Source organism: Carcharhinus amblyrhynchos, chromosome 31 (assembly GCF_965287045.1).
Source record: "Carcharhinus amblyrhynchos chromosome 31, sCarAmb.v2.hapA, whole genome shotgun sequence".
Taxonomy (NCBI): Eukaryota; Metazoa; Chordata; class Chondrichthyes; order Carcharhiniformes; family Carcharhinidae; genus Carcharhinus; species Carcharhinus amblyrhynchos.
In genome coordinates this window covers 6,969,663-6,993,438 of record NC_137354.1, presented here as the reverse complement: position 1 = coordinate 6,993,438, position 23,776 = coordinate 6,969,663, and the positions used below count along the sequence as shown (strand labels likewise).

The 23,776-nt window shown below is 43.7% G+C and overlaps 1 protein-coding gene across 1 annotated transcript in view; it reads right to left on the bottom strand.

The window, feature by feature from the left end:
- LOC145360392 (heparan-alpha-glucosaminide N-acetyltransferase) overlaps positions 1-23,776 on the bottom strand; it is a 228,371-nt gene that overhangs the window by 114,363 nt on the left and 90,232 nt on the right. Inside the window, exon 8 of the mRNA XM_080215588.1 lies at positions 20,144-20,232. Within this exon, the coding sequence (XP_080071714.1) occupies positions 20,144-20,232 (89 nt within the window). The remainder of the gene's footprint in view (positions 1-20,143; positions 20,233-23,776) is intronic.

Sequence of the window (23,776 nt, the reverse complement as noted above, 5' to 3'; positions counted from 1 at the left end):
CAACCGAATGAGATTGCGACCACCTCCAGTCCGATAGCCAGTTTTCTGTTAAGTACGTAATCACAGAAGCTAATGGATGTCCAAGATGTTCACTTCACTGGCCAAAGAAGGAGCCTTTTTTCCAGCTTTGTGTATCAGCCAATGGCTCCATTGATAACACTCTTACCTCTGGATCACAAGATTCTAGATTTAAGTCTCACTCCGGGACTTCAGCACAAAAAAAAATCAACATTGAGACGTCAGTGGAGTACTGAAGGAATGCCGCACTGTCAGAGATGGTGTCTTTCAGATGAGATGTTAAAGCCTGTAGGAATCCACGCCACCAAGTTGAAGAAGAGCATGGCAGTTATCCCCCAAGATCTTGGCCAACATTCATCCCTCAGCCAACTTCAAAAATACAAATTGCCTAGTCTTTATCACATTGCTGTTTGTCGGAGCTGCCTATGTGCGAATAGGCTGCCACAAATTACAACACTTCAAAAATATTTAATGGACTGTAAAGCAGTTTGGGACATCTGATGGCTGTGTATGGTTCTACATAAATGCAAGCGTTTATCATTTGTTTTCTCTTGCCTTTCTAAGATATTGCAACCCATACCATATCCTTTCACACAATATTTCATAGGGCTGGTAAGAACTCGTCACTGAAATGCTTCTGGCAAATCAGGTAATTTGGTTAACCAGTATCCGATTAGAAATCTCCATATATTACCAATAACAGGTTGCAGGGCTCCCTCCAGTGGCCTCAGAAGCAAATGTGTTATGGAAATGATTTGTGCAGATTCCCTGGCTCAATCGCACTACTCCACGTGGATTCGAACTCCGTCTGTGCTTTCTTCAATACCTCTTCAGAACTCATCTTAAAATCATTAAATCTTATAACACAGGAAGAGGTTACCTGGACTGTGACAGCCCTTTGAAAGGTTTAATCCCACGTTACTTTGAGGACAGAATTTTCTCATGCCGCCTGCCACGGGAATTGTAACGGGTGGGACACGGACCATGCAAAGGTCCTTAGACCTCAGGTGGGATTTTCCAGCTTTGGGGAAAAGCCAGCCAAAAAAATGCCGTCTGGAGAATTTGAATCAGAGCGACACAGTGGCTAGCACTGCTGCCTCTCAGCACTAGAGACTCAGGTTCAACTCCCGACTTGGGTCACTGTCTGCGTGGAGTTGCACATTCTCCCCGTCTCTGCATGGGTGCTCCGGTTTCCTCCCGCAGTCCAAAAGACATGCAGGTTAGGTGGATTGGCCATGTTAAATTGCCCCTTGGTGTTAGGGGGATTAGTTAGGGTAAATGCATGGGGTTATGGGGATAGAGCCAGGGTGGGATTGTGGTCAGTGCAACTCGATGGGCCGAATGGCCTCCTTCTGCACTGTAGGAATTCCATGAAAAGATTCCCAGGCATTTACGCATAGCAGGAAGAAAAGATTCAGCACATATGCCCAGGCTTTTAGTACCTCCCACACTGCTATTTAACTCTGTTAATGCCTGTGATTCCTTGGTTTTTAGTTAGTTACCAAGCCTTGCTGTAGTCTTGATACCCACTTTCTGTGGCTTGCTGGGCAACTTCCCAGGTATTCTTTAGTTTTTGGAAGTTATTATAGAACATTCCAGATGGCTTTTGCTCTCAATTTGTGATAACACCTATAGGATTCAATTATTCTCTGCTCGATTATGAGTGTGGCAACTTATTAATACTCACTATACTTGACTGGTTCAGCCTGGGTGTTGACTCTGAGCAAAGTAAATATACACCACAGAAGCTACTAAGAGCTGAGCTGTAAGTATGAGTGCAGACACTTTTGTGATTGCACAGATAAAGTAGTTGCATAATAAGAATCCAGTGTCATTTCTGTATTTCTCTGACATATATAAAATATACAACACCAGTGCCATGGATCTGCTTAGTAACAACCAGAACAAAAATTTAAATTTGAATGATAGGATATGATCTGCCCAGCAACAGGTAAAAAGCTGCCAAGCAACAGCAGTAGCCAGCATTCAAAGGGGATGATGAGATATGACCTTTTTCAGTAACAAGATTAGCAGGCATCCAGGCAGAATCAGGTATAAATAGTCTTAGCGTCAGGAAACAATTTATCTAGACAACTGACAGATCAATAGAGTCATAGATGTTTACAGCATGGAAACAGGCCCTTCAGCCCAACTTGTCCATGCCACCCTTTTTTAAGACCCCTAAGCTAGTCCCAATTGCCCGCATTTGGCCCATATCCTTTTATACCCGTCTTACCCATGTAACTGTCTAAATGCTTTTTAAAAGACAAAATTATAGAGGTATACAGATGCTAATTTGAAGTGTCATAGTATGTGAGAGTGCAGACAGCCCAAATACACAGAAGGAAGAATCAAATAGGAACCAGGATGTAATTGTCAGCACCTGGAGAAGCAGGCAGGAATCATTACATTTAGGAGCATCTCACAACCAAGAGGCCACTTTAATATCTAAGATGTCTTTGAGCCAGGATAGTACAGAAGTCTTCATACGGGCAGTTTAAGTAGTCTCGTTGGACCAGAAAAAGACATTTCCTGGACTTGATCATCAGCTTTGTATTGTGTGGTAACTATAAGCTAAAACTGACTTATAGATTTATTTAATTTGGACGTTGTTTGGGAACATAAAAGTCTAAGGTATTCAAGGATCGCAGATATATCTCGGCACAAATATTATGGTCCTATTTATGTGTCTTTGTATTTTCTTTGATTTAATAAATAGTAATTGGTACATGATTACCAGGCTGGCTACTCTCAGTGAGGGTTTCAGGTGACTCCTAGCAGCTTTCCAAAACCAAAACTATACACCACGATGAACTGATGTTTCAGGTTGAGACTCCCTCGCAAATAACATCCGCACAGTTTGTGACTGGGAAGATTAGTGGGCCCCACAGTTGGGAGGTCCTGAAACAGAACACGGAACAGGAGATTGTGGTTCAAAATGAGAAATGAGATGCAGCTGGACGAGGGAATAGAAAAATGAACTGAAACCTGACCTTATCTTTATCAGAAGAGGTTGAATAAACTAGGATTGTTCTCCCCGGAAAAACGGAGGCTGAGGGGTGACTTGATAAAAGTTTAGAAAATGGTGAGGGGCATGGATAAGGTGAACATTTGGAAGCTTTTTCCCAGGGCAGAAATGACCATTACAAGGGGGCACAAGTTCAAGGAAAGGGTTTTTACACAGAGGGTGGTGGGGGCCTGGAATGCACTGCCAAGTGAGGTGGTTGAGGCAGACACATTAGCCACATTTAGGGCTTATCTGGGCACATGAGCAGATGGGGAATAGAGGGATGCCGGCAGTTGGTCTAGATAGGGCAACGTGATCAGCGCAGGTTTGGAGGGCCCAGGGGCCTGTCCCTGTGCTGTACAGTTCTATGTTCTCTGTTTGAATCTTGCATTTTGTCAGAAATTAAGAATCTGCGGTGAGGATTTGGCGTGCTCCTTGCAGCTGAAGGTTGATGTCAACGGGAGGAAATGGAAAATGTAACAAAAAGCAAAGTGCTGCACTATCCTTTGTTCTTTCCACATAACTGATGCACCTAGGTTTTATTTGAGTGCAGGAAATGGGTAATGAAAATCCGGAATATTGTTGGAACTAGGACAGAACACAGAGCATAGAGTCAAAAAGTATTCTTGTAGAGATCCAACTTCTACCAGGAGATGCTAGCTGGTTACAATATTGTGAGAGAGGCTGAGATGCTCTGCGCCCAATCATTGCACAGGCGGCAGTATCAGTTCTGTTAATATATGTCCTATATTTCCTATCCATCACTTTTGATAAGAGCAATAAGCTTGGAAAATATGTTATTTGTTACGCTTGCTCACCACTTACTGAGGCCGTGATTAGAAATGGATTTTTCTGCCTCTAATCTCCCACCCAAGTCATTAACTTAATATGCTGGCCCTTCCTTTCCATCAATCCCGCTGCTAGGATCTAGCAACACATGAAAGAGAGAGCCAGCTGGGTAGATTACAGAAAGATAATACTCCCTTTGGGAAGCCAGGCTGCCGCAGCAGCGATTAAATTTACAAGCCACCACTGCTTTTCAGCAGTCACAATTAACACTTGCATTTCACTGCAATTCACTCGTTACTTGGCGGAGTCATTCTCATTGGTGTGGCAGATAACAGCATTAGGGAAATGATACATCCCCTCTCCAGGCTGCAAGCAAGCAACAATAGAACCATGGAAACATAGAAACTAGAAGCAGGAGGAGACCATTTGGCCCTTTAAGCCTGCCCCACCATTCATTTTGATGATCATCAAATTCAATATCCTGATTCCGCCTTCCTTCCGTATCCCTTTAGCCCTGAGAGTCAAAACTAATCTCTTCTTGAAATCATATAATGTCCAGTCCACTGCGCAAACCAGCCTCCCATCCGTTGACAGGGCAGCATGGCGGCACAGTGGTTAGCACTGCTGCCTCACAACACCAGCGCCCAAAGTTCGATTCCCAGCTTGGGTCACTATCTGTGTGGAGTTTGCACATTCTCTCCATGTCTGTGTGTGCTTCCTCCAGGCGTTCTGGTTTCACCCACAGACCAAAGATGTGCGGATTAGGTGGATTGGCCATGCTAAATTGCCACGTAGTGTCAGGGGGACTAACTAGGGTAAATGCATGAAGATAGGACCTGGGTAGGACTGTGGTTGGTGCAGACTCCTTCTGCACTGTAGGATTCTATGATTCTATGACTCCGCCTACACTTCCTGCTGCCTCGGAAAAGCAGCCGGCATAATTAAGGATCCCATGCACCCCGACATTCTCTCTTTCACCTTCTTCCATCAGGAAAAAGATACAAAAGTCTGAGGTCACGGACCAACCGACTCAAGAACAGTTTCTTCCTGCTGCCGTCAGATTTTGAATGGACCTACCTTATATGAAGTTGATCTCTCTCTACCCCCTAGTTATGACTGTAACACTGCATTCTGCACTCTTTCCTTTCCTTCTCTATGACTGGTATGCTTTGTCTCTATAGCGCGCAAGGTACTATACTTTCCACTGTATCCCAATACACGTGAAAATAATAAATCAAGTCAAAATCAAATCAAATTACTTTGCACATCACCAAATGTAATATCTTCCACAAAACACTGCAATCAAGCAGCATTTTAGAATATAGTTTGTTTTTAATTTTGCATCAGAAAATATTTTTTGATACGTTTGAGAGTTATAACTTGGTGAAGTTTGATTCAATGAGTTTAATCACATTTTTGTCAGAATCAAGTCAACCATTTGTGAGTAGCTTAACTGACTGAAAATAACTTTAAAATAACTTTTTCTCCCACAGTCCAAAAGTCATGCTGGTTAGGTGCATTGGCCATGCTAAATTCTCCCGCAGTGTACCAAACAGGTGCCGGAGTGTGGTGACTGGGGGATTTTCACAGTAACTCCATTGTAGTGTTAATGTAAGCCTACTTGTGACTAATAAAGTAAACCTCAACCACAGTCGGTTGTTGGAAAAACTCATCTGGCTCATTCATGTCCTTTAGGGAAGGAAGTCTGCCGTCCTTACCTGACCCGACCTGCACATGACTCCAGAGCCACAGCAACGTGGTTTATTCCTAACTGCCCTCCAAGAGCAACTAGGGATGGGCAATAAATGCTGGCCAGCCAGCGATGCCCATATCTCAGGGATGAATAAAATACTTATCTTCTGGTCCTGGCATTGTCAATAGGGTTTCCCACCGTTCACACCTCTGATGCCAGGAAACCCATGGCAGTGGGGGGGTCATCGACCGGAAGATCCCATCAATGGGAACGGCTGGGCAATCCTGCCAGGTTTCAACACGTTATGCTGTACAAAGTTGTGCAAGAAGTAGCCAATCTGCTGCTGGAGACACTCAATATGTCCAACACAAACGCCTTGCAATATTATACAAACGGTCTACAAAAAAAAACTTCAATGCTGAAGAGTACCTTGTACTGCATCGAGGTGTTATTCTCCAATTAGTGGTGAATTATCAGCATTAGACTTGTATCCCTGGGAACCAGATTAAGCACAAACTTATTTTTCCTCCCACCATAGAAATCATTGTCCAACCATAAAGGCTTAATATCTGGCCCTTCTGCTGCTGTTGATTTATTGTAATTATTACATTCGTCATGGGATATAATTGTCCTGATGGGAAGAAAGAGGACGATAAGCACTGTATAATTGTCACTGTCTTCTCATTTACTGGGTGCAGAATCAAGAGCGTTACAATGAAGGAAAAGGCAATGGGAAATTGTGAAGTGCCCCAGATAATTGAGGGTCACAACTGAATGAAGCAACAGGTTACTGGAAATTGGAGAATGGTGATGTAAGAAAGCAGTTTAAGCTAAATTAGAGGGTGAATTCACCAATCCCGTAACATCAGTGGGGAACCAGACTCAGAGGGATTGCGGGTCAGAGGGTGGATGATAGCCCCATCGCCAGCTTACACTCTCTTCCATTGCAGCTGTCAGCCCATACCGACAGATTAGTCAATTTACCCGAATGAATTAACATCAGAGGATGCCACTGCAGACAAACCTGAAGACACAGAGGGCGGTGGGTGCCTGGAACTCTCTGCCAGGGGAGGTAGTAGAAGCAGATATGGTAGTGCCTTTGAATGGGCGTCGTAACAAATACATGAGTAGGATGGAAATAGAGGGATGTGGTCCCCAGAAGGGTAGGGGGCTTTAGTTCAGTCGGGCAGCATGTTCAGTGCCGGCTTGGTGGGGCCGAAGGGCCTGTTCTTGTGTTGCAATTTTCTTTGTTCTTTGTTCCAGTGGAATAAATGTCCATGTCCAACATCCAACCGTGTTGAGGTGGGTACTCGGGCAATAGGGTTCACAGTGGTGCCTCACAGTGCCAGGGGCCCAGGTTCAATTCCCAGCTTGGATCACCGTCTGTGCGGAGTCTGCATGTTCTCCCTGTGTCTGCATGGGTACTCCGGTTTCCTCCCACAGTCTGAAAGACATGCCGGTTAGGTGCATTGGCCATGCTAAATTCTCCTTCAGTGTGCCTGAACAGGCGCTGGAGTGCGGTGTCTAGGGGATTTTTACTTGTGACACTAATAAATAAACTTTAAAACTTTAAACATAGAAAAGACAACATCAGAATATTGAGCTTGTGAACACAAGTCAATGATGTTGCCAGATCAACACAGTCTCCAAACTCCCCACAAAGTTGGCACTTTAATGAAAAAATGAAAGTAATCTCTTGTTATGAATATTATTTTCTTCCGACACAGGAGAATATTTTGAACAAAGACCCTAGTCTTTCCTTTCCCTTCGACTCCAAGATGTCTCGCTCTTTTAATAATAATAAAATGGCAGACTAGGACCGAAGGTCATGCTTTGACAAATAAATAATCAAATATTCAATTGGAACAATGTGACTGTTGACCTTCTGGGGCTATGGAAATGCTTCTCCTGGAATGGAAGCAGTCAGGCACCATGTAAATGTCAACGAGGAAAGTTCAAAGTTTTCACTTTTTAGTCACAATTTCTCTGCGCTTAATCACCTTGCTCATAAACTGTCACAACCAGTCTGTGACAAGTGTAGTTGTAAATATGGTAGAAGAATAGGTCCCTTTCTCTACAATCCACATCACTGAAGTACACAAAAGTGAGAGGGGAGGTGATGGCCTATTGGAATTATTGCTACACTATTAATCCAGAAACTCAGCTAATGTTATGGGGACCCAGGTTTGAATCCTGCCACAGCAGATGGTGGAATCTGGAATTAAGAATCTACTGATCACCATGAAACCATTGTCAATTGTTGGAAAAACCCATCCAGTTCGCTAATGTCCTTTAGGGAAGGAAATCTGCCATCCTTACCCAGTCTGGCCTACATGCCACTCCACAGACAAATGTGGTTGACTCTCAACTGCACTCCGAATTTTTTTTATTCATGGGCGTCGCTGGCTGACCAGTATTTATTGTCCATCCCTAGTTGCCCTTGGAGGGCAGTTGAGAGGCAACCACATTGCTGTGATTCTGGAGCCACATGTAGGCCAGACCAGGAAAGGACAGGAGATTTCCCTCCCTAAAGGACATTAGTGAACCAGATGGGTTTTTCCAACAATCGACAATGGTTTCATGGTCATCATAAGTCAATTCTTAATTCCAGATGTTTTTGATTGAATTCAAATTCCACCGTCTGCCATGGCAGGATTCGAACCCGGGTCTCTAGAACATTAGCTAAATTTCGGGATTAATAGCCTAGCAATAAAACCATTAAGCCATCGCCTCCCCATGGTCCAGCAAGCTCCCCACTCAATTCATGAGGCAATTAGGGATGTGTAAAAAAAAAGATTGCAAGACACGATAAGATTCAGATAAACATATAAACCACTACTTTAATTAAAATACATTTTATGAAGGTGTTTTTGTGGCATTGAATTGTATCTGTGTTGATTTAATAACACAATCTGTATTGAAAGTTGATCTAAATGTCATTGGATCTCACAGAATATTCAACAATAGATAATAAAATTAATGAAATATAGTCCTACACCCCCATGTTAGATAAGGATGCTAAATAATAGATAAATACAACATCTTCTACGTAAGGAAACACTTCATACTTCACTTATTTACATTTATACTTGGCAACGTGAATAAAATAGATGGAAACCGACGTCCAACGCATGCAACGTAATAAATATCTCCACTCAATCTCTTGAGACTTTGTCACCAAGGAGTTATTTCCACAGCCTCAAATTTATTTTCCCAAAACTGATGCTTCATAACAGGTTCGTGACTTATTGCTGAATCAGGTTATGTTTGAGGGTCTGTCTATCTCATCCATTACAGTTACCAGTGAGGTGGGAGAATTGCTGACTGCAAAATGATTAATCCTCTCAATGTCTACAACTAAATAATTAAATCCCACAGTGATGTGAAAATAGAAAAAAAATGCACCCATACTCTTAAGCCTGTTTTCGATGTCGTGTTTTTTTCATGAATGCGCGTGTGTGACAAAGACTCACATTTATACGAGCACTTTTCTGATGAATGTTGCACAGGGCTTTAACAAGTAATTACAGCGCCAGTTCTTTGGGCAAAGTCAGCAGCCATTTTGTGCACAGAAGGATCTACAACAACAAGGTAATTTATCTTCAACGGCCTTGGTTCTGCAATGGAAACTAGAATCATGTCCTTCTTCAGATATCTATTGCAAGGTCTTTAACATCCATCTGAGACATGACCACAATTTAATACCACTTCTAACAATCATGATGTGGAGATGCCGGCGTCAGACTGGGGTGGGCACAGTAAGAAGTCTCACAACACCACATTAAAGTCCAACAAGTTTATTTGGAATCAGTGCTGCTCCTTCATCAGGTAAGTCCAGAACTTTACCCTGGCTCACAAAATTAACCGGGTGACGCTTTAGGGTGCCATTGGCTCACCTGATGAAGGAGCAGCGCTCCGAAAGCTTGTGATTCCAAATAAACCTGCTGAACTTTAACCTGGTGTTGTGAGACTTCTTACTTCTGATAATGTGAGTACTCCTTCAATAGTGTAGACTTGCCATTTGTTCTGGAATAGGCTTTTGACCTTCTGGCTCAGAGAAAAGAACACCGACAATTAAGTAAGTCAAGCTGAATACTGGAATGAAGCATCAACTGAGTGTCACAAAGATAACTAATTTCACGAGCTGGGCAAACATCAGAAATCTAGGCATGACTTATATCACAGCGTGGTATGGCTCCTGCTCTGCCCAAGACTGAAAGGAACTACAAAAGGTTGTGACTGTAGCCCAATCCATCGCACAAACCAGCCTCCCATCCATTGATTCTGTCTACATTCCCACTGCTTCGGCAAAGCAGCCAGCATAACCAAGGACCCCACACACCCTGGACATTCTCTCTTCCACCTTCTTCCTTCAGGAAAAAGATACAAAAGTCTGAGGTCACATACCAACCGACTCAAGAGCAGCTTCTTCCCTGCTGCCGTCAGACTTTTGAATGGACTCACTTGCATTAAGTTGATCTTTCTCTACACCCTAGCTATGACTGTAACACCATATTCTGCACTCTCTCATTTCCTTCTCTATGAATGATATGTTTTGTCTGTATAGTGCACAAGAAACAATACTTTTTACTGCATATTAATACATGTGACAATAATAAATCAAATCAAAACAAAAACTGGATAAATCTTGCTCACAGTTAGAATAAACATAATGCAATACCTATGTTTGGTGAAACTATGTATAGCTCCAGCGTGTTGCCCCACAGTGTTGGACCATGAGTATGAGTGGGGTGGCACAGTGGTTAGCACTGCTGCCTCACAGCGCCAGTGACCCAGGTTTAATTCCCGGCTTGGGTGACTGTGCGGAGTTTCCACGTTCTCCCTGTGTCTGCGTGGGTTTCCTACGGATGCTCTGGTTTCCTTCCACACTCTAAAAAATGTGTGGGTTAGCTTGATTGACCATGCTAAATTGACCCTTAGTCTTAAGGGTTGTTAGGGAGATTAGTAGGGTAAATGTATATGGTAACAAGAATAGGGCCTGAGTGGGATTGTTGTTAGTGCAGGCTCCATGGGCCAAATGGTCTCCTCCTACACAATAGGGATTCTATTCTATGATCTCACCTCCATATTTCTGAGCTCTACATCCCACTCATGTTCCTCATCAAGAAGGAGGATGAGTTTCACCTCAGCTCCACCTGGTCCCCAAAAGTCAAAATTCTAGACTTATTAGAAGGACTGCTTCTTGTCCTCAGACCTAACTAACCAGTGAGAAAGCCCCAAGTGTCTTCCCGATTCGGGCCCTGGTTAAACCTGCATCAGAATTCTCCGCTTTGATTTTGGGCGGCACGGTCGCACAGTGGTTAGCGCTGCTGCCTCACAGCGCCAGGAACCTGGGTTCAATTCTGGCCTCAGGTTGCTGTCTGTGTGGAATTTGCATGTTCTCCCCGTGACTGCATGGATTTTCTTCAGCTGCTCCAATTTCCACCCACACTCCAAAGATATGCAGGTTAAGTTGATTGGCCATGATAAATTGACCCTAGTGATGGAGGATGAGCAGGGTAAATATGTGGGGTTATGGGAATAGGGCCTGGGTGGGATTATGGTTGGTGCAGACTCAATGGGCCGAATGGCCCCCTTCTGCACTGTATTGATTCTACTTCTCTGATTCAGAACCCTATTGGTGTTTGTGGATCCCAATTGCTATATGTTTGTGAGGCACCTGTTTGCTTTTGGTGAGCTCACTGTTTGTCTGCAAGAGTTAACGTCACAGATGGTCAGAATATGTCAAGGTCTGAGCAGGTTAAAGAATCTGTTCATCTCTAACTGTCGACCTTCCCAGCTTCCACCAGGCTGATGAAGAGTTAAAATCAAACTTTTGGTGTTCTGATTTAGGATTTATCCATCAAGAAGACAATAGCACCAAGAAACTTCCTTCATCAAACCTTCAGGCCCATGAAATTCAAACACAACAAATCATAAGAAACAAATATAAGCAAGATCTGGATGAAATTGCCTGGATTTTGTGGGCTGGATTGCCAGGGCTCCAAGCTGCCCCTAAGCCATAGTTTAGACATACCTATATAGGCAGCATGATGAATAGGCAATAGAAACTACAGTAATAGCCCACTGTTAAAATCAACCTCAAGCTATTTGCTTTGGCGTGCTCTTTCTAAGATCATTGTCTCAATGAAAATGATTAATAGATATAGAGTGCAAAAGAGTCCACTGAAAGGGAAAACTCAACTTCGGTCAGTGAGCCCTCCCTTTCCAACAGATGGTGTTGCAACCCATTGGGCCTTGGACTCTCTCTCCGATTTATTTAACCTCCTGAGGGAGATAGGTGACCAGAGAAAATGTGTAAGGAGAACAAGCCGCTGAAGCTTTACCCTGGCTTACAAAGTAAACCGAGTGGCAGTCTAGGGAGCTATTAATCCAAAACGATCATCTACAGAACTCAGCCAGTCCCCACCACATGGGGAGTGGAGAGAGAATGGGGCATGCGGTACTGATTTCACTGGGGATTGACCACATACGTGTTTCAAGATGACACCAGAGGTTGGCAACTATTTGCAAGCTATGTGTGGCATGATTTGTATGGATAGCATGCAAAACGGGCAGCAGGTTAGCACAGTGGTTAGCGCTGCTGCTTCACAGCTCCAAGGACCTGGGTTCGATTCCTGGTCATGGGTCACTGTCTGTGTGGAGTTTGCACATTCTCCTCGTGTCTGCGTGGGCTTCCTCCGGGTGCTCCTGTTTTCTCCCACAGTGTGGGTTAGGTTGATTGGCCATGCTAAAAATCGCCCCTTAGTGTCCTGAAACGTGAAAGTTAGAGGGATTAGCGGGTAAATATGTAGGGATACGGCGGGGGGGCCTGAGTGGAATTGTGGTCGGTGCAGACGCGATGGGCCAAATGACCTCTTTCTGCACTGTAGGGTTTGTATGATTCTAAAACAATACTTTTCACCGTATCTCGGTATGTGATAATAATAAAGCAAATCAAATCCGTTTTATTTCATAGACAGTGGACTACAAGGTGATCTAATCCAACAATGAATGTGGTCGGATTGGTTAATGTGAACAGGAATCAGCAAGTGACACAGTGGTTAGCACTGCTGCCTCACAGAGCCATGGTCCCAGGTTTAATTCCAATCTCGGGTCACTGTCTGTGTGGAGTTCGCACATTGTCCCCGTGTCTGGGTGGGTTTCGTCTGGGTGCTCCGGTTTCGTCCAAAGATGTGCGGGTTAGCTGGATTGATTGGCCATGCTAAATTGCCCTTTAGTGTCGGGGGACTAGCTGGGGTAAAAACATGGGGTTATGGGGATAGGTTCTGGAGGGGATTTGTGGTCAATGCAGATTCGATGGGCCAAATAGCCTCCTTCTGCACCGTAGGATTCTATGAATCGGCAATGTATTTTGTTCATTTTACAATAAAATGACCCCATTAAATTTTGGAAGTAATAGCTGGTGAATGTATTTAACTCCATTTTTGTTTCAATGCCGGATATTAGAATTTCTTCATCTGTGGAGATTACCAGGCAATGCCTTTTAGTTTAGTTGTGAGCGACAGTTAGGCCCCAGTTGCTTTCGCAGAGTGTCAGCAACAAAAACTTTCGGCAATTAACTGGATGCATTGATTAAATGAAGGAAGCAAAACAACTCCAATCCAACCACATGTCGCCACATCTCAAAGTTTCCTTGTTGCTTTGCAGCAAAGGAAACATTATATTAGGAACTCACAATCGCACTGGATTAGAATATATTAAAGAATGCTGGTAATGCAGAAATGCAAAACAACAGGCGATGAAATGGCCAAAAAATATTGATGCACATAAACAGCTTATGCAAATCATGGCAATGCAATTTTTCTAAATTCCATTAGTGAATGGAATGAATGGTCTCTGGGCAGTCACTTCCAGTGGATGGACATTACAATAAACTATTCCATTTATACGTGACACCTCGCCCTCCTTTTCAAACTAATTATTGAAATATATACACTTATTTTACTGCTGATCCTTCATTTTTAGTTTCCACACAGGTAACTTACAGGCAGTGACGTTTCTCCTCCAGCTTAACCTCTTCCTTTATATCGCACACATTTTTATTTCAATGTTGTCTCATTTTCCCCGTACAGTGGTTAGCACTGCTGCCTCATAGTGCCAGGGACCCAGGTTCGATTCCCAGCTTGGGTCACTGTCTGTGTGGAGTCTGCACGTTCTCCCCACGTCTGCATGAGTTCCCTCCAGGTGCTCCGGTTTCCTCCCACAGTCTGAAAGTTGCGTTGGTTAGGCGCATTGGCCATGCTAAATGTATTAGGTTTTGTACCGTGGCTGGAAGAGATTGCAACAACAATCTAGCAATCTTAAAAACACCGGCAGTGACCCAAAGCTGGGAATCAAAACCAGGTCCCTGGCGCTGTGAGGCAGCAATGCTAACCACTATGCCACCTGTTGAGTGGCAAGGCAGGCTTGAAGGATCTGGTGTTCTACTCCTGCTTCGATTTCTTGTGCGTCCCCTGGCTCCAACTGGGGTTCCTCCCCATTCCAGGACATGGGTTTGGAATGCACTGCCTGCTGTGATAGTAGAGTCGGACACTTTAGGAACTTTCAAGTGGTTATTGGACAGGCACATAGAACACACCAGAATGGTAGGGAGTGACATAGCTTGATCTCGGGTTCGGACATAGCTCGGCATAACACTGAGGGCCGAAGGGCCTGTACTGTGCCTGATCAATGTTCTATATACTATGCGGGCTTAACCCAATTGGCTCGGCTCCCTACGTAGTCTCTCCAAAGGATCCGACTCAATCACGTGGCTCTCAAAGGTTCACCCTTCCTTAAAGGGGCCACGTTACCACAGTGGAGCTGGTTTGTAAGAATCGAAACGTAAAAAATTAAAGACTCCGATACTGAGCTCAAATTTAAATTAAAAAAAGTTCTGATTGTATCATAGAGTCATAGAGGTTGACAGTATGGAAACAGACCCTTCAGCCCAACTTCTCTACACCACCCTTTTTTTTAAATCCCTAAGCTAATCCCAATTGCCTGCGTTTAGCCCATATCTCTCTATAGTCATCCTACCCGTGAAACTATCTAAATGCTTTTTAAAAGTCAAAATTGTACCCACATCTACTACTGCCTCTGGCAGCTTGTTCCAGACACTCACCACCCCGTGTGTGAAAAAATTGCCTCTCTGAATCCTTTTGTATCTCTCCCCTCTCACCCTAAATCTATGCCCTCTAGTTTTAGACTCCCCTACTTTTGGGAAAAGATATTGACTATCTAGCTGATCTACGCCGCTCATTATTTTATAGACCTCTATAAGACCACCCCTAAGTCTCCTACGCTCCAGAGAAAAAAGTTCCAGTCTATCCAGTCTCTCCTTATAACCCAAACCATCAAGTCCCGGTGGCATCCTAGTAAATCTTTTCTGCACTCTTTCTAGTTTAAAAATATCCTTTCTGTAATAGGGTGACCAGAAGAGTATTCCAAGTGTTGCCTTACCAATGTCTTGTACAACTTCAACAAGACGTCCCAACTCCTGTATTCAATGCATCAGAGGAAATTAACAGCCACCCGAAACTCATACAGTGGACCAGCAGAGCATATTAGTGTCATGACCACGTGTTTAATTCAGTCTTCAAGGTCATCCACAAGATTCCCTCCCCCAACCGATTTGAAATAAAAGCACAATTGTTCTGCATTTACATCAAACCATCATCGAGAGATTACCATTTTAATTTGGACTGGCCATTATTTTTTTTTCCACATTCATTACAAGTTTTTCATTTACTGGATGCAGGTCTGGGGATTTAATGAGGTGTTGAGAATACCGCTGTTTGCTTCAGTGAATTTGACACTGCCATCAATCATCAGAACCGATTGCTTTGTAATCAGGAATTATAAACTTTAAGATTTCATTAAAGGATCCAGCTTAACATTTAAAAGGCAAAATTAATATTTTTGTTATTAATATATCCCAGATGTAGAAATAGAAAACGCTGAAATTTACTTTCGTGTTGTGATTAATTTTGTAATTTCTATGTGCTAGAGATTGTGGCTTCTGTGTTTGGTTAGTGCACGGTGCCCTTTCGCTCCTGGAGTTATGTCTGAGCCCAACCAGCTCCAGAGATGAAAGTTGCTCTTGTCCTGACAGCTGCACAGGTTGAAGTAACTCCAACCTGAGTGGACGTGAATCAGCAGTGCGGAACTACACATTATTTTGCAATAATCCCAGGTCACTGGTGCACCAAACACAATCAATCAAATTCTCTTTTTCAGTACATGGAATTCGACTGCCTTGTTCTTGGGAATTGCACCCATTTCTCAGGGAAAGAGGGGAAACAGTGGCCCTCGGATACAAAACGTAAAGGGTTTGCTCATTAGGGGGACTGGTTTAGTTTAAGGTTTTAAACCAAAGTTTATTTATTATTGTCACAAGTAGGTTTACATTAACACTGCAATGAAGTTACTGTGAAAATTCCCCCAGCCGCTACATTCCAGCGCCTATTCAGGTACACTGAGGGAGAATTTAGCACAGCCAATGCATCCAGAGGAAACCCACGCAGACATGGGGAGAACATGCAAGCTCCACACAGTCAGTGACCCAAGTCAGGAACTGAATCTAGGTCCCTGGTGCTGTGAGGCAGCAGTGCTAACTGCTGTGCCACCTTGCTTACAATGACCAAATAGGTGACATTCCATTGGATTCCAAGATTTTGGGGATTCCCCCAATTTTTCTCACTCAGAGAGAGCCTTTTAAAAGGTGGATAGTGGTAAAATCCCAGAGGAATGTCACGTTAGTTGAAAGATTTTGGCCAGGATTTGACACCATGCCCATGCCAACTTGACAATGTTGACATGGCAGTGCTGACCTGTGCTAAGAGGTGGGTCCCAATGGCACAGGCATGGTGTCAACCTGCCAGTGCCAACCTGTGCCAAGGGGAAGTGCTAGGGGCATTGCCAGGGGGCACTGCCTGGTCATGTCCCTCTGTCTCAGGGGTTATATTCAGTTTTATGCCCCCAGGGAGACCCCCATGATAGGTTTCGCGTCTAGGTGAACCTGTTGTAAGCCCAGGCCAATGTGACTTCACATAGGCGCAGTGTCAGTATACGGTTGAGGGATAATATTTGGTGAGGGCAGCAGATTAATTCTACTAAAATCTATTCAAATCCATACAAAGCAGGTTGGCCCCTATTATGGGCATCAACCTGATGACATCGCTGGTGAGGGGTGAGGAAGATCCCAGATTGCGATCTTGCCAGCAAGGTCAATGAGTTCTGGATGTTGAGCCCCCACTGGCATTCACACATCGGCAAAAGCCGGCTCAAGGTCGTCTCCACTTTATCTGATAATGTAATCAGGCTTTTCCACTGATCAGGAAAATGGATCAGAGGCTTAGCTTTCAACTGCTTCTTCCCTATGTTCCACTCAACAGTTTCCAACAACAACAGATGAGAGTTTCTCCTTAGAATTAATCACATTCCACTATCATAACTTTGCAGGAAATGCAACAGAAATCCTGCTTAGAGCTGTAAACTCCTAAACAGGATGCAACTGTATGAGGTGTTGGAGAGGCGACACCTGGAGTACTGTGTACAGTTTTGGTCTCCTTGCTTGAGAAAGGATCTACTGGCACTGGAGGGGATGCAGAGGAGATTCACTCGGTTGATTCCGGAATTGAGAGGGTTGGTTTATGAGGAGAGACTGAGTAGACTGGGGCTATACTCACTGGAATTTGGAAGAATGAGGGCAGAACTTATAGAAACGTATAAGATTATGAAGGGAATAGATAAGATAGAAGCAGGGAAGTTGTTTCCACTGGTGGGTGAAACTATAACCAGGAGGCATGGCTTCAAAATAAGGGGGAGCAGATTTAGGACTGAGTTGAGGAGGAACTTCTTCACACAAAGGGTTGTGAATCTGTGGAATTCCCTGCCCAGTGAAGCAGTTGAGGCTACCTCATTGAATGTCCCTCCATAATTTTATACGTTTCTCTAAGACCCCCCCTTTAGAATTCTTCTGAATTCCAATGAGTATAGTCCTAGTCTACTCAGTCTCTCCTCATAACCAAGTGAATCTTTTCTGCACCCCCTCCAGTGCCACTATATCCTTTCTCAATAAAGAGACTAAAATTGTACTTCAGGTATGGCCTCACTAACACCTTACATAGCTGCAACATAACCTCTTTTTAAAGCTAAGTTAACCAACTGGATGCTTGAAATGGCGACAGTGACACTATGTCCTGGTATAGGGAGGGGTGGAGATGAAATAAGTTTTAACCAAAGGAAAAAGAAATGCAAAAGTGCTTGAAATAAAAAGAGAGGATAATAAGGCACTGAATGGAAAAAGGTTTTACTTTCTTACAAAACATTTGCCTTCTAATGACAGCCATGATGTGGAGATGCCGGCGTTGGACTGGGGTAAGCACAGTAAGAAGACTCACAACACCAAATTAAAGTCCAACAGACTTATTTGGTAACACAAGCTTTCGGAGTGTCACTCCTTCTTCAGGTGACTGGGAATTGTGTTCAGAAACCGGACATACAGAGATACAAACTCAACTTACAAGATAATGGTTGGAATATGAGTTTTTACAGGTAATCAAGTCTTAAAGATACAAACAACGTGAGTGGAGAGAGGGCCAAGCACAGGTCAAAGAGATGTGTATTGTCCCCAGACAAGACAGTTAGAAAGATTTTGCAAGCCCAGGCAAGTCGTGGGGGTTACAGAAAGTGTGACATGAATCCCGGTTGAGGCTGTCATGTATGTGGAACTTGGCTATCAGTCTCTGCTCGGTGATTCTGCATTGTTGTGTGTCGTGAAGGCCGCCTTAGAGAACGCTTACCCAAAGATCAGAGGCTGAATACCCATGACTGCTGAAGTGTTCCCCAACAGAAAGTGAACACTCCTGCCTGGTGATTGTCGAACGGTGTTCATTCTTCCATTGTCTGCATAGTCTTGCCGACGTACCATGCCTCAGGACATCCTTTATCTCATCTACCTAATCCTACATATATAATATATATATATCCTATCTAATGACAGCAGCAGACACACACTCAATTGACTCTCCTTCTATTGTTTGCACTGACCCAGAATTCAGTTGGGTTGCCTACTCTTCTTGGTACTGTGCGTTTGTCTGATCAGGAGAACATTTCCCACTCCCCTCTCTCTCTCTCTCTCTAACTGGATATAGGAGTATGTCCCTTACAAGTAATTTCCTGGATTGAAACATGTACTCTTCCATTACACACAGAAACAGTCTTATTAATTTCCAGCCCTACAAGCTGCAGGCATCTCAATGAATTACCATATGCTAGCAATGACAGCAAGCAGTTTAACATCCTGAAGTCTGGTAGTGTACAATATGCATTGTACAAAAATCAGATTAAAATCCACTCAAGCCAGATTGGATGTGAATCAATTTTTAAATACACAAGGAATAAATTGAGCATTCTGTTCTGAGTCACAGTGATCATACCAGGAACTTGTGATATTTTTTTATGTGCCCTGTAACCAAGCAATGACCTTTGACCATTTCATGAGACAATCCCTTCCACCATTGCTATTACATCCCATCACATCCTGGAGACTGACTGTGTGTTCAGTTGAAGGACGCACTGGCTTTTGCAGCTTTCGCTGTCTGCCACAGTTCAGTTAGCTGGGGAGGCGATGGCCTACTGGTATTATTGGTAGACTATTAATCCAGAAATGGCATAATGGTTATGCCATTCTTCAGGTCAGTGAAGAGTAAAGGAGCGACACTCTGAAAGCTTGTGCTACCAAATAAACCTGTTGGACTTCAACCTGGTGTTGTGAGACTTCTTATTGTGCTTACCCCAGTCCAACACCGGCATCTCCACATCTTTCCTATGTTACACCAGTGACTACAATTCAAAATATCTTCACTGGCTGCAAAACACTTTGAGATGTTTGATGGTCATGACAGTCACGAGAACATAACATAAGAACTAGGAGCAGGAGTTTGCCATCTGCCCCATTGAGCCTGCTCCGCCATTCAGTAAGATCATGGCTGATCTTTTTGTGGACTCAGCTCCACTTACCCACCCACTCTCATAACCTTTAATTCCTTTACTGTTCAAAAATTTACCTATCCTTGCCTTAAAAACATTCAATGAGGTAGCCTCAACTGCTTCACTGGGCAGGGAATTCCAAAGATTCAAGACCCTTTGTGTGAAGAAGTTCCTCCTCAACTCAGTCCTAAATCTGCTCTCCCTTATTTTGAGGCCATGTCCCTAGTTCTAGTTTCACCCACCAGTGGAAACAACTTCCCTGTTTCTATCTCACCTATTCCCATCATAATCATATGTTTCTATGAAGATCTCCCCTCATTCCAGTGAATATAGCCCCAGTCTATTCAGTCTCTCCTCATAAGCCAGCCCTCTCAACTCCGGAATCAACCGGATGAATCTCCTCTGCGCGCCGCGATGTTGTAGGAATATTTTAATTAATTAAAAATTAACCCCTGGTGTTTTGCATATTTTAACATCATTAACACTGAAGTAAGTAAATGATTTAAAACTTTTATGTTCCACTTCTTTCAGCATGTGATGAATCTTAGCGGTTTATGTATGCAGTGTGCAGTCTGACCACTAAATAACAAGTTTTATTTCACACCCACATGTCAGACAAATGAAGAGGAAAACCTTACCCACGAAAGGTGTCAAGGGAACGCAATCGCCGTGATTTGGGTCTCGCAGGTTTGGCTTCAACATCAGCGCTGTTCACAGGCGGGAGTTCCTGAAATGAAAATTTTAAGGATATTTGAGCATTTTCCACATAGCTGCAGGTAGGAGTAAGGAGCTATTGGAACTAAATGATGGTAAATACACTACAACAGTTAATGCAATGGCCCCCTTCTCCTCTGCATTCAAATTAAGCCAAGTGTGATGGAATAAAAGTAAGTTTAAGTTTATTTATTAATGTCACAAGTACGCTTGCATTAACGCTGCAATGAAATGGCTGTGAAAATCCCCTAGTTGCCACACTCCAGTGCCTGTCACGGTACACTGAGGGAGAATTTAACCAGCACGTCTTTTGGACTGTGGCAGGAAACCAAAGCACCGGAAGGTAACCCACACAGACACGGGGAGAGCATGTAGACTCCAGTCACCCAAGGCAAGAATCAAACTTAGGTCCCTGACACTGAGGCAGCAGTGCTAACCACTGTGCCACCATGCCACCACCCACGTACTGACCTGTGATTAAAGGTAATAAAATGAGGGGTTCTAATGATGCCCAAAAGAACTCCAATGCCAGAGCAGAGGATAAGAGCTTGGGACCATTGTGGTTTGCATTGGCCCTAACATCAATAAGAAAGCTGTAGGAGCTTCTACAAGTGGAGTGGAGCTTGGAGTGCAATTAAAGCCGGGGTTTCTGATTGCTGGTGTACAGTTAACATGGAGCATTGGCAGAACTCTTCCCACCAGCTTAGCCAGCACTTAGTACAATAAGGTGGCACGATGGCACAGTGGTTAGCACTGCTGCTTCACTGTGTCAGGTACCTAGGTTTGATTCTGATCTTGGGTCACTGTCTGCGTGGAGTTTGCACGTTCTCCCCATGTCAGCGTGAGTTTCTTTCCACACTCCAAAGCTAAATGGGTTAAGTGGATTGGCCCTGCTAAGTTGCCCCATGGGGCGTGATTCTCCAGGCTCGTTCGTTCCAAAACCAGAAAATCCCGCAAGTGGTCAACAAACCTTTCCAAGGTCCACCCCTCATCCACTCCAATTCCCATGGTGGGTGGGACGGTAAAATTCACCCCAAAGAGTCCAAAGCTGGGTAGGTTAGGGGGAATCAGCAGAGTAAATGTGTGGGGCTACAAGGATAGGGCAGTGGGTGGCCTGGGTAAGATGCGCTGTCAGAGAGTTGGTACAGACTCGATGGGCCGAATGGCCTATTCTGCACGGTAGCAACTCTATTCTGTTTTCCTGTGACAGAGCGTTGTAAAATCTGGAGAGAAAACCAACCTGTAGATAATCACACCATTTTTCCTGCTGGAACAACCACTCTGCCAAATTGTGGTAAGGTTGCCCCTGCCAAGGACTATAGTACTGGCTGAGCTCACTGACTTTATTGGAGCAAGCACTTATGCACTGACCTAACTGCTATTAATTAAGTACCGAGTTCAGTTGCAGGCTGTCTGTTATAGTACATTGGCCTGCACATTATCCTTCACCTCCAAGTGTCACACCAACTCCATGCAAACTCTGGGCAGTATATATTAATTTTGTTAGGTATGAAACCCAGTCAATACAACTTGCCTCACACCAGGCAGGAGATGCTTCATCAATAGTTTATTTTCCAATCCAGGAAACACACATCTTACCAGAGATTGCAAAGAAAGGTGCTGAAACAATTGTGTTCTAAAGACAAGGCAACTCCCTGTGCCATTTAGCAGACATTGTGAAAGTTGCATCATAGCTGGAAGGATTTTTTCGCTACTTTCCACGATGGTATCATGCAAACCAGCCTCCCATCCATTGACTCTGTCTACACTTCCCGCTGCCTCAGAAAAGCAGCCAGCATAGGTAAGGACCCCACGCACCCTGGACATTCTCTCTTCCACCTTCTTCCATCGGGAAAAAGGTGCAAAAGTCTGAGGTCATGTACCAGCCAACTCAAGAACAGCTTCTTCCCTGCTGCTGTCAGACTTTTGAATGGACCTACCTTGCATTAAGTTCATCTTTCTCTACACCCTAACTACAACTCTAACACTACATTCTGTCCGCTCTCTTTTCCTTCTCTATGAACGGTGTGCTTTGTCTGTATAGCATGTAAGAAACAATACTTTTCACTGTATGCTAATACATGAGACAATAATAAATCAAATCAGATCAAATCAATGGTAACATGAAAGGTAAAATCCTTAAAAACACTGCCTACCCAGACAGCTCAGCAATTCTCAGCCTTTCCCTTTGATGTTAGCGGGAAATTTAAAGAGTATGAGGCAGAAGAGTACAAAATCTTCTCAAACACACTGTCCCACTAAACTCTCCTTCATCCAATTACTACTTGTTTCCTTTTTCAAGCAGAAACCATAAACTCCACACCAAGAACAAGGGGTGCAAACTCATATCTGACAAATTTGCAGCACAGGATATAGAATAAGCAGAACCCAGAGAGATAGAATGATAGTGGTTAGATTGTCCGCTTTGCAATGGGGAGACGATGGCCTGGTGTATTATCTATTAATCCAGAAACTCAGCTATGGGTTCGAATTCTGCCACGGCAGATGGTGGAATTTGAATTCAATTAAAAAAATCTGGAATCAAGAATCTACTGATGATCATGAAATCATTGTCAATTGTCAGAAAAACCCATTTGGTTCATTAATGTCCTTTAGGGAAGGAAATCTGCCATCCTTACCGGGTCTGGCTTACATTTGACTCCATAGCCACGGCAATGTGGTTGACTCTCAACTGCCCTTTGAAATGGCCTAGCAAGCCACTCAGTTCAAGGGCAACTCAGAATGGATAATAAATGCTGGCCAGCCAGCGACATCCACCTCCCAGAAGTGAATAAAAAATCTTGCTCAATAGGCCTGTTGGAACCCAAGTACAGTAAGAAGTCTCACAAGACCAGGTTAATGTCCAACAGGTTTATTTGGTAGCAAAAATCCAGGTGAATCCAAATATCCAGCTTCCCATCCATTGACTCTGTCTACAGAGGTGGACAAGGTGATTAGGAGCTGCCATGAACCAAGATTGGAGAAGAGCCACTGGTATTTTTAGTTTAAGAAGAACATTAATTTAACATTTATATTTTTGCCCAAATGTCAGCCAAATCTCCCTGGCCCATCCGGTCATTGATAAAGCACCGATCAGTCTCCAAGATTTCCAAATTGTCTTGGGAAATTCTAGATTGCAAACAAGGCTTCAAAATTGGAAAATGAATTGATAAATTATCTGCCCTGCTTCGTCGTAAACAATACTTTCCTAAATCTTGTTTAGGCACAGAAGTTTATGCGTCAGTGTTTGTGCTGTTGCAGAATGCAGCAGTCACTGATTTGATTTGGATGTGATATTGCCCTGGGCTAAACCTTCAGTCTGACACAGATCAGATTACAAATCTAAACAGAGCCGGAATCTGCTTTCAGTCTAATTTTCCTTGATGGATCTTTTTGTCGTTTCGATTTGGCAGGCTAGAGATAGCCTGCGCTGAGCAAAGGACAGCCCTCCAGGGTCACAAGCTCTGTGTGCAGACTGAAGACATGGGCATGGCTGAGACATTCTTAAAGCTGCAGTCCTCTCCACCATAAACCTTCCAAAGGCACTTTGAAACTCT